The 11,518-nt window shown below is 40.4% G+C and overlaps 1 protein-coding gene across 2 annotated transcripts in view; it reads left to right on the plus strand.

Annotated features, from left to right (window-relative positions):
- The first annotated feature begins 1,840 nt into the window (after positions 1–1,840).
- fcho2 (FCH and mu domain containing endocytic adaptor 2) overlaps positions 1,841–11,518 on the plus strand; it is a 34,480-nt gene continuing 24,802 nt past the window's right edge. For both annotated transcript variants that reach the window (XM_020613597.1, XM_020613598.1), the window contains exons 1-4: positions 1,841–2,167; positions 8,842–8,933; positions 11,127–11,201; positions 11,307–11,448. In XM_020613597.1, the coding sequence (XP_020469253.1) occupies positions 2,135–2,167; positions 8,842–8,933; positions 11,127–11,201; positions 11,307–11,448 (342 nt within the window). In that variant the 5' untranslated portion in view covers positions 1,841–2,134. The remainder of the gene's footprint in view (positions 2,168–8,841; positions 8,934–11,126; positions 11,202–11,306; positions 11,449–11,518) is intronic.

The following is an 11,518-nucleotide window of genomic DNA, read 5'->3' on the forward strand; positions in this document are numbered from 1 at the left end:
AAAGAGTGTGGGTGTATAAAACACAAAACAGTCCCCACTATTACTGTGCTGTATTTCTGACTTGACTGCTGCTATACATTGTAGTTGTGTTTCACTACTTGAAAATGTGTTTACTGTGTTGACCTCAGGTTGTCTGTGTTCAGTGTTATTTGTTTTTATCATCTCCCCAATGTGTACGCCTTCATGTATCTCCTCCAAACAGCTAAAGATTAGTGAAACTTGCCCTCATTAAAAATGAGTAACCATGAGTGTTAATCAATGTTGGTATTACACATGTGCTAGATGTCAAATGTGATTTTGATTGCAAAGCAGGGGGGAATGAATAATTGGAAATAAATGGTAACTTGCACATAAGAGAAGTCCTCATCAGACTGATAAATATTTGGTGTGTACACAATGCCTTGAGAGCAAATACTCTGAGGTTCTGTTGGTGTTTTGCAAAAGATACAGGAGTGTATGGTATCTAAAGAAACCAGAGCCACTTCACTTAAAAGCAAAGAATTAGGTAGACGAGGATTTCTGACTTTCTATGAAGTTTTATTGAAAACGTGTATTTTATAATGCACCCACCAATACTGAGGAATATGTAGGCAAACAACTCTTGTATTCTCATTCTCATTTAGCCTTCAGACTTGATTAGATGGTCTGCCTTCAACTTTTGTGCGAATAAAAGCAAAACCATAATTTTGATAGGCATGGTTTGATTTTTTTTTTTTTTTTTTTTTATTTTAATAAGCTGCTCAATTTAAAAAAAAGTTATACTTTTGGGGCCACCAAGTATTTTGGATCATGCAAAGACTCTATATTGTACTGTAGTAATTTTGTAATATTTGTAAGATGATAGTCTGGGTGTGACTGGTTACCATTGCTTGAATCTGTACATTGTTTCAATAAATTGTTTACATAATTATTGGCCATGTCCTGTATATTGTCCAGCTGTGCAGTGTCATTCATTGTGCAGCTGTGTTATAAACACGGAAAAGGAAGAAGCTCGGATTGTGAGTACCATCTCTGTCCAGTCTGCCTGGTGACTGCTGTCAGACTGGTTGAAGCTCAGGTCACCTGTCCAGGGTTTATCAGAGTCCAGCCTTAGATTTTTGTTTTATCTGACTTTGCAAGAGACGATGTAGATTTACCTTGTGGTAATAATAAAACGCTTTATAATAAGTCTTGAATAGACTGTAGCAAGGTGATAATTTACACAATCTCAGAAACTGACCTAACACCAAGATGGGGCTGATCTTAGTAAACTAAACGGATTCGGCCAGAGGCAACAAGAAAGTGAGGAAATCGTCATCCTCGAAGCATGATAAAGGGCGTGTTTTATTCCCCCTTCATTTCTTTATAAGCTAAACAGAAATTTGCATTTGTCCGATGATAAAAGGAGACACGACACTGAAGTCTTTCCAATGACTGATCCTTTCTCTGTGTGCGCGCAGACGCAGTCCAGTGTTTTAATGGAGCGTGTGAAGCAAAACGAACTGATTCCCAGTTGCCCAATTTTCACAATACCGGTTTATTTCTGAGGCAGGTATATCCAAAACATAAACACCTTGGATGTTTACAGTACAATACAGGTTTGGCTTCCTTTCTTAGCACGGTTTGTGCAATCTATGCTAGCTTGCACAAAAGCAATGCTACCTGTTAACAGGTAATTTTTAGTTGATTAGGGAGCAGTCTGCCCTAAAGTGTGCTCACAGCTTGACCTAATATTTTAATTATCATCATACCTATCACTGTAGTCTTGCGTTTGTATTATTTAATTAATAGTTTTCAATCAATTTGAAACATTTTCTTATCTACTACAATCCGCCGCTACTTCTACATGAGTGCAGGAATTTCCGTGGAGCACTTGAAGGCAGCATGTTACCCAGAGACCGCCGGTCGTTTGCGCCCGGTGTTTCTCCGCCATTGGCAGCGCTGTTTCGTCCACCTACATTATCGGGGAGAAACCGTAGGGAGAGCCAGCCAACTGGAGGTGGAGTCTGAAGGTGGGGAGGGAGAAGAAAGGGGAGAGGAGCAGAACGGGGAAAGGCAGATACAACACAAACGGGGGGAGGACGGTGGATGATTTACGCTTTAAAAGTTGCATTACAACAAATCTGAGAGTTGCGGCGAAGAGGAATAACACAAGATGATAACACCCTACTTCCTAGAGAATTTCTGGGTAGGTGATACTTCTTTATTTACGGTATTTACACCGGTACTACTCGTTATTCTCTTGCTGTGTTCCCTCCCTATCCTGTTCATGTCAGCCCGGAATCACTTATTATTCACGTCGTCGTGCGGTTCACAGGTTTGCTCCTGCTGGAGTGCAGAGCTCCGGTGTTGCCAGACTTGTTGGTCAACACCGCCTTGGCCGTAGTTAATTTTCTTCGTTCGATTATTATTTTGCCACCCCGGGGTTCAGGCCTCTGTAAAGCCGTCTAACATGAAACCTCGAAGAATCCACCCCTGATCCCGCCAATTGGCCATCTTCAACTTGTTTGGGATGTTTATGGTCATTTCCTTGAATGCTATTGGACGCTTCCGCTGTCAGTCACGGTCCTTGACCGTACGCGTCATTTTCTTCCGTAACAAGTTTCGGTGAGAGCCCAGATGTTTAGTAACTTAGAGAACATGTTTAAAAACCCAAATTCACTCTCATACTTGATAGGATATTTAGCCTTTATAGCCATGGCTGTATTACTGATACACTGAATGCACTGTTGTCCATTTTCTGCATAAAGGCCACTTCTCTCTCGATAAATACTTGACGTGGCTATGTTAATAGGTTGAAGAGCCTGCATTCATTACTTAAATTAATTTGGTCTTTCATGTTACCTTCACAAACCTGTGTTTCACTCACCTGCTTGTTAGTACTTTTTCTTTTAAATAAGACGTGTTAGACGTATCAGATGTCTTAAATATAATCACCTCAGCAGCAAGTATGGCTCATGTGGATATTTTAGTCTTGTACTGAGTTATACTGGTATGCATGCTGAGGTCTCTCACTTTAAGACCAAAGAGATGAGGACAATAGCAGTAAGTATATGCGATGACTGAATATGAGCTATATGCTGGTAAATGTTATTGCTTTGCTCTGTTATTTTTCAATGATCATTTGTACTTGCAGCCTATGCAACTGTATTACTTTAATGGCATTTTATGATACCAAAACATTTTTTAAACACAATATGCCTTTAGTGATAAGTTGTATGACAAGTGCATACATGTCCATTTTGGAGGATGTCGTATTATTATTATTATGGCAACCAGTTTCTCAGCTAGAAACAGCGTCCCTTCACATAGTATTCCTGTTTGACCTCAGTTTTGTGTTTTGAATGCTGTAGGGAATTTGCTTACAAGGCGATAAAATAACATACATTAAGCTAAAAGTCTGAAGTAATTAGAAAGTACAGTGCTGCCAAGAAGCTCTAAAGCCTTTTTTCCTAAAGGAGACTTCATCACCAACTAAATGGAAAAGAGGAGAGCTGAGACACTCCTGATTCTTCAATCTGCCCTTTGTGCCCTGCAGTGAGCCACAAGAGAATCCAGTGATGGCAAAGATCCGCTGTGTGTTTAACATGCAGGGCACACACACACTTGGCATTAGGAGATGCATCCATTTCCCTTTGATTTCACCACAAATCACACCCACAGGGACACACATATTAGGCTGTCAGATTTGAAGTACTTTATGTGTTTCACTTTTGCACAGCATGCAGGAATACACACACTTTAGTCCATACTGTGCTCTTTCAGTCTAGTTTTATCTGAATGTTTTCATTGCTTCTCTGTTACGGTTGCTGAACTTGACAGTTCACTGGCTACAGCATTTCTGCTCACGATATTTATTTGCACATCTCATTTCCCCTTTTTCTCTGTTAAACGTGTGAGTTAGTTCACTGTGGTCCGTGGATGAAAGTTTTCATACCAAAGTGTGACTGAAGTGTCTCACTCAGTGGATTAGTGTGGCAGCAGATAGCAGATGTAATGCTCTAGTTTGAGCCTATGGTTTTTGTTGGGTTTGTTAGCTTCCAGCATGTCATGGGAAAATAAGATGGTGTTGTGATAAGCAAAATGTGTTGATACAGCCATCAGCCCTAGGCCGTTGTTTTCCTCCCATTTGCATTGTGTGTGTGTGTGTGTGTCTGGTCTAATAGGTTCTCACACAAGTCAGTGTGCAAGCTTATGGTCATACGAGAAGTGTTACAGTAATACAGCAGAGACTGAAGTAAGAAGAACAGATTGAGAGTGGTGACTAATTTCCTTTGTCTGCCGCTTTCTTCAACTGTAAACAAAAACACAAGCTGCTACCATGTGCTGTAACTTTTCATCTTTGTCTTTAGATGATGATCTCACAAACAACCCTGAACAATTTGTGTAGCTGGTGTAAAAATACTGTGTGTGTGTGTCGCGGCTCTCATAGACTGGGGGTTAGAGGTGGTTAAATGAGTCATGATTTGGGCTACACTAGCTTGTTTGGGATGTATCCAGTGATCACACAATGGGTAAAACATCTCAAAGTGTAGGAAGCGGTCAAGTACATTTATGTTTATACCACAGACAAAGTCCAGCCTGTGTGTGCTTACCACATACTACATGCAGGGAGCTGTTGCTGTTGGTGCGATGAGTTGCGACAGCTCAGTGCTCCCAGACCTCACTGGTCACATGACCTCTGATGTCATCCTGCTGTCTACCCGCTCACAGCTCTGGGGACTACAGGCTCCATCGTCTGCAGTCTGTCTGGAGTGAGGGAATCTTGTTTAGGTATTTGTCCAGAGCCTGAGAAGAGCTCGTGTCGGCTGGCACACCCTTTTCCTGGTTTACTTGGTTGCTGCTAGTGGAAATGATATGACCACAGCTACCTAAAGCACACTTAGCCTACCCGTGATACATTTTGCACCATGACAAATTAGCCTTTGTTAGTTGTGCTTACAATTTTAGACAGCTGTGGTCATTTTTGAGGCTGCAGTTTGTGGTGCTGTTGTACTGCATTATTCTTTTGTTTCTGTAATTTTGTTCACTTCATTTATATTGATGAGAATATGCTAAATAACAGAAACACCAATGCAGTACATTTAGTAGAAGCTTTAAGTGACCCCCTCACTCGATTCATTTTGGTTCACCTTGGTTATCTTGTGCTGTTAGAAGGAGAACAGTATAATACTGAGAGATAACCAGAACTGTTTCCATGTCCTGGCTTGTGTTACTGCCTGTCAGGCATTAAACACCTGATTCCCCACAAACAGGAGGAAACTGAACAGTGAATTCTTGATAAACTGCAGCACTGTGGTTTTGTTTATCTGTCTTGTAAGGTGGTATTACAAAATAAGGATATCAGCAATGTAGCACTTTTTCTTTTTTGTTATATTGACTCTTTATTTACACTGCTGTTATTGTTGTATGTGAAAACATAGGTTCTATATTTTAAAGCAGTCTTTGGACTGTTTTGTAGTCATGGCTCCACCATGTAGATGAAACAGAGCCATTTGATTACGGCACTGCCTTTCTTATTGACAATGGAGTCTATGTGCTATATATAATACATATCATGATATAAGACACTATATCTTCCTCTGCTCCAACTAACAATTATTTTTATTAACAATTAATCTGGTATTTTTTTAAGTAATCAATCGTTTGATCCTCAAAATGAAAAATGTCCAACGTAAGGCCTTTGTCTTCAGATTGCTTCTAATAAATCCAATATATTCAGGATTCACATCACACAAGACAAAGAAAAGCTGTAAATGTCTGAGAAGCTGGAATCAGGGAATGTTTGGTATTTTAGCTTAAAAAGTGACTTGGATGATGAGTTATCTTCAACTAGTCAATGAATTAATCAACTTATACTGATAAACATATGACCTAACCTATAGCTAACTGCAGCTCTAATGCCAAGCCTGAAGTAGTGTGTGTGTGTGTGTGTGTGTGTGTGTGTGTGTGTGTTGTGGTCTTACAAGCTGACGAACACTTCTCCAGACTACTTCACTAGTCATGCATGTTAAAAACCAGAGGGTTAACTTGTCTTCTGGAAGCAGGTGGCAGAGTCAGAGCTGTTTCACTAATGTTAAGCTGTTTGCATAGTAAGCATAACTTCAGTTAACAGTTCCTTGAAACCTCAGCAGTTCTCAGTCACTACACAAGGATCTGAGGTTTGTTCCAGGAAAACAACAGGATGGTTTCAGTCTAAACGCCACTGCACAATCTGGGGTCATGCTTTCGTGCTGTATATTAAATTCTGCATTTAATAGTAAGTGATGCTGCTGCTTTTTCCTGTCTAAGCTCATCATCTAAATGCTTATAAATGAATAAGCATTAGTGCATATACACCCATGACATGAGCTGTCGGATTTCTGGGCTCCTACCTGTGCATTTTAAAGTATACAAAGATGCTGAATCCCTTGCAGTCTGTGCATTGCAGACATAGTGCACTGTGCAGTGGACAGCCGACACCATTCTCTCTCTGTCTCTATGAACTCTATCAGTCTGCAGGAAGCTGTCTCAGCTGCGCACTGTGCTATTGCTCAAACAGCTCGTCACTGATATGTGTCTAAGCATGTTCTTAGAAACCTCCTCATCTAAATCCAAGAATAATGAGTACTTCTGAATTTCACCGTGCATGGTTTGAATATTAAACACCCAGTACGAGGTTTTTCGTCGACGATCCCCCAGATGAGGACTGTGTGCAGCCCTCTAGTGTCACTGTCACTGTAAACGTACATGTAGTTGTACAGCCCTACTTTCTGCTGCCAAAGAGAGGTTTGTAGTTAAATCTCAGATATTTCAGGCTTGTTCAAGGTGATGCCTTTCCATTCTTGGCTCCTGCTTTGTATGATTTTTGTTTCCCCCCACAGTTCCAGTACTGTAGCCTGGTGAGCAGTCAGAAATGCCCTGAGCGGTTTCCTGCATTTGTTTGTATCTTTCTTTGTATTCATTGATATCACGGCCCACATGAGCACATTTTTTACACAGAATGGACTTTCTTCCTGTCGTTCGTCTGCTCTGTTTGGAGCCCTGTGTTTTTGATCACTTTCGTCACTTCCCTGTTTTGTAGGCCGATTAGCCAGTTGTCACAGTTTCTCACATGAGGTTTTTGTTATAATTCAGGCGTTGCAACACTTATGTAGGCTTAGTGTTATGGTCTGTGTCTCACCTTCCCTTCATGGCATCTAATGCACATAGTATCTTATATGCTGTTGGCTAAACCTTTCTCTTTTTGGTAGTAGTTATTTTGTTACAGCACATCTCAGTGGCCTGCCAGCTGGGCCCAAATGTAGGCCAGTGAGCTGCAGCCTAGGAAAAGATACTTTTCTTTTAATGTCTATTTGCTCTGTCAACATTGTCCTACTGGAATAGCTCTGAGCTTCATTTTGACACAGACGGCCTGACCTTTTATCTTTGTTGATGTGGAGGAACAAGGCTAAAAAACCATGCTACACTGAACAGCTGCACCGATGTTGCAGCCTGTAAAAGAAACTGCTGACAGAGGATTGCTCCAGGAATCAGGAAATATCTGCCGTGGGTTTAAGTGAATCAGTCAAGAACTTTGGTGAAGAGAGCTTTTTTTTAGTGAAAGCATGAGTTTCCTTCATTTTACCCCTAGAACTAGTCGTCGGTCCTCAAGTTGCCACAATTGGACCTTTAATTCATTGCCTGCTGTTGGTCAGTAGTTTATTCCTGTTGCTGTCTGTGTGCACGGTGTTGTAACAATAGGGAACCTTCTAGTTGAAAGCCATGATTAGTATGTTTTCTCCCTCGCAGCCTGATGGAGGGTGATGAGGAAGTAAAGCGAGTCATCTTCTCTGAGAAGAGAGAAGACACCTTTAAATGAAATTTATCAGAAATACTGTGTTATAAAAGTTCAGAGCCAGTTATTACAGCTAAGCAGGTGCTCGGGTGACCGACAAGTGTCCTCCTGTCAACTGCACTGCTATACCCTGACAGCTGCTGAGGTGGACTCAGGCCCGTAGCTATTTTCCAAACCAGCTGAGCTCTTATTTTGAAAACAACACTCAGCATCATCAGTGTCATTCAAGGAAAGGTCACCTGAAGTCTGAAGTTTAATATCTGATTGATTGTGTTACCTTCATTCTACATGCGCCAGTTGCTTTAGTTTGTTTGATATCAGTCTTTCATTGTATAGGAGGTAGGTGTTGTGTTGTCCTACGAAGTAGTTGTGATTGTTTTGCCTGCTGAAACTTGCAGTTCACATTTGAGGAACTGTTTATTTTTCTGTGTATCCTGTTTGCCTTTTAAGCAGCTGTTGTTGTCATTTGGTGTTTAAAATATGAGAAAAACGTGGAAAAACTGTCTGAGAAGCTGAGACCAGAGAATTGGAGACATTTATGTTTTAAAAAATGATTCATGGGTTATCAGAATTATTGCAGATCATTTTTCTGTAAATGGACTAATTGGTTTGTCAAACAACCATTTCTTTTTTGTAATTATGAAACTTTTTTTTTTAACCTCAACCCAAAATGTTTTTTTCCTTTTAATTATTCAGAGATGTGTTTGCATTTTTTAAAGCATCAGTGCAACTGGACACCGTTATCCAGTGGCATGGTTACTGCAACACAGGCAGGTTCGCTTCCTTTGCACACTCGAGACCAATCCACCACTATTCCTAAACATTTTTAACATTCATCACTCTCAGAAATGGCCAGGATGAGTATGGTTGACCAGAGGCTGCTGCGAATGCAGCTGGAAGCTATGCAGACGATGAGAATGCTTCTTATAGAAAAAGCCGTCCTGGTAACGTGCAGTCAATAACTGGGGAATGTTTTTTGTTTCTGAGACTTGGTTCTTGTTCTTCTGGCTGATCAACCTGCATTCTTTTTTGTCTCTGAATTGCAGGGGGAAAAAAATAATGGCTTCGATGTGCTCTACCATAACATGAAGCATGGCCAAATTTCCTCCAAGGAGCTGACAGACTTCATCAGAGAAAGGTAATACACAGTGGCCCCATACATGTTCTAAACATGTGGCCATTTGGTCATGGTCAACAACATGGTATAGTATAACAGCATCATGTACAAATCTAGTATAACAGCATTACTCATTAACCTCAGAGTTTTATACGTCTTTCCTGCTTTGTGGTTTTCTGAGTCACCACCCGTAGCTCCAGATCCTTCTATTGTGTTTTTAATAACACCCACATACTCAGCTGAGACTGTTACTATTATTTGTTTTTAGTTTGTTCGATTGCTACAGACGTACATCTCAAACAATAAGAGTGTGTTTTAACTATATCTACAACTAATGATTATTATTTTTTTTTTTATTGATTAATCTCTGTTATTTTTTGATTGATTAACAGTTTAGACTGTAAAATGTTTAAAAATTATAGGGAAAATGTCCACTTCAACCTGTCAGAATCCAAGATGATTTGTCCGACAGAAAGTCCAGAACCCAAAGGTATTCAGTTTACTGATATATGACAAACGAGTCTTCGCGTTAGTGAAGCTGAAGCTACAGTCTGTTCAGTCTGGCATGATAAATATGAATCTCTCTATTAAGAGTCTCTGTATTTAACCAGAAACTTCAGTGAAACACTAGATCAGACTGAATGTTATGCAAACTTAACCTGTTTGTTGAAGGAGCTTAAACCTGAGTCCTTCTGTGACCTGGCTTTACATTACACACCTTCGATGTCTGCAGCTTGATAATACCATAATAATAGTTTCTTTTCAGATTCTTCCCACTTGTGTAACGAGCAGCCTCTGTGTGAGAAGTGTACGTTGATAACCTGCTTCGTGATAGATGCTCTGCCACATTCAGCAGTGGATTCCACTGTCTGCGTGACTTAGAGGAATGCACTCAGTCACACTGAAACTTTATGTAACACATAGGAGCTGAAATGCTGGATCAACCATGTTTATTTAAAGATGATATTGAATGTCTTAGAATTAACAAATGATGACAATTCAGAAGTTTTTTTTTTTAATGCTTACATTGAGGAACATCTCTTCATTGTTACTTGTTAAGTTTTACTTTTGTTAAAGAAAGTGTTTATTTAATGTGGATAATATTCATATTTGAGCCCATTTACAGCTTGTCCCGTGGTTTCAGCTGACTCCAAAAGAAAACATAGTTTTTACTTCTGGGGAAAAAAAAACTGCACGGTGGCTCCCTCTAGTGGGGAAAATAGCTCTGTGCACTGTGTTACAAGATTTAGAAGAAGAATCATCTTTAATCTGTAAAAAATAATTTTGTGGCCACAGTGCACACCACACAGTTGAATCATCTGCTTTCTCAGATTCTGGTTTGGAAGTTGAACCATTATGGCTACTCACGGCATAGTGGCAGTATTTACAACATGGTAACAACAACCTGGGCCTGTGCATACTGTAGATGTGGAAGTGGAAATGTAGAATGCTTCTCTAGCTGGTCACATCACCTGTGATGTTGTGCTTCATGTGTGAGTTTCACTCCATGCAGTGTTTGTGTTTGTCTGCCTGTACCTTTGTGTATTTATGATGGATGTGTGTGCACATTTGTCCTATTTCCCCCCTGGCTGACCTTGTTTCTGTGATGTGACTGCAAAGAGAGGCGGGCTAAATGAGACATGCATAATTCAGACTTTCACTATAACGCTGCAGCGTTTTCTTGTTGTTTTTTTTTTTTTTTCAACTTCTGTCATTGGTGCAGAGTGAAGCAATAAAAGGGGAAGTTGAGAGAAGCAGCTATAACATGACCCTTATGAACACATTACAGACCAAACCACACTGTATTTGCCCATGCATGGTCAAGCATTTATTGGTGTTTTTGGCTGGAGTCTTCGGTTGTTCAGTGACACGCCCCATTTGAGCCATAACCTAGTTGCAAATGCTTTGTAATACCATGTTATGCAAGGTTTTAAACGGAGAATTGTCTTCTTGACATGAGTAACAGATGATGTGGTCGATTCTTTTCAAGCATATGTGACACTTGATTGCAGTAATGTTTGCTCCAGCTCACCCCGCCCCTTTCTCTCTGAAGCACTGTCAACAATTAAGCCAACTTCAAGTTTAGACTGTTTGGATTAGGTCAACAAGAGGTGTCATAGAAGACTGCTAGGAGTCTGCTGACATATGATGCCATTAACCTTTGGCTAATTGACCTTTGATGGATTTAACGTGTTGTGTTTTTTGCTCTCCTAGGAGTACGATTGAAGAGGCCTATGCCAGGTCAATGACCAAACTTGTCAAGTCAGCTGGCAACTTTTCTCAGCTTGGGTAAGTGTAAGCTTCTTTCTAAAGAAAAGACCGCTGTGGTTTAAGGTGGAAATGAATGCCTTGCGGCGTGTAAGCCTCTGAGGTGTTTGTCACCCTTTATTCCAGGACATTTGCTCCAGTGTGGGATGTGTTCAAGACCTCAACAGAGAAGCTGGCCAGCTGCCACATGGAGCTGGTGAAGAAGCTGCAGGAACTTATAAAAGAGGTTCAGAAGTATGTGGAAGAGCAGGCCAAAGCACACAAAAAGGTAAGGAACTGTAGCATACATGCTTAGGCTTGTTTACTTTTTAAAACATTTCAACTTACTGCTGATATTT

This window comes from Monopterus albus, unplaced genomic scaffold (assembly GCF_001952655.1).
Source record: "Monopterus albus unplaced genomic scaffold, M_albus_1.0 scaffold135.1, whole genome shotgun sequence".
In the NCBI taxonomy this organism is placed as follows: domain Eukaryota; kingdom Metazoa; phylum Chordata; class Actinopteri; order Synbranchiformes; family Synbranchidae; genus Monopterus; species Monopterus albus.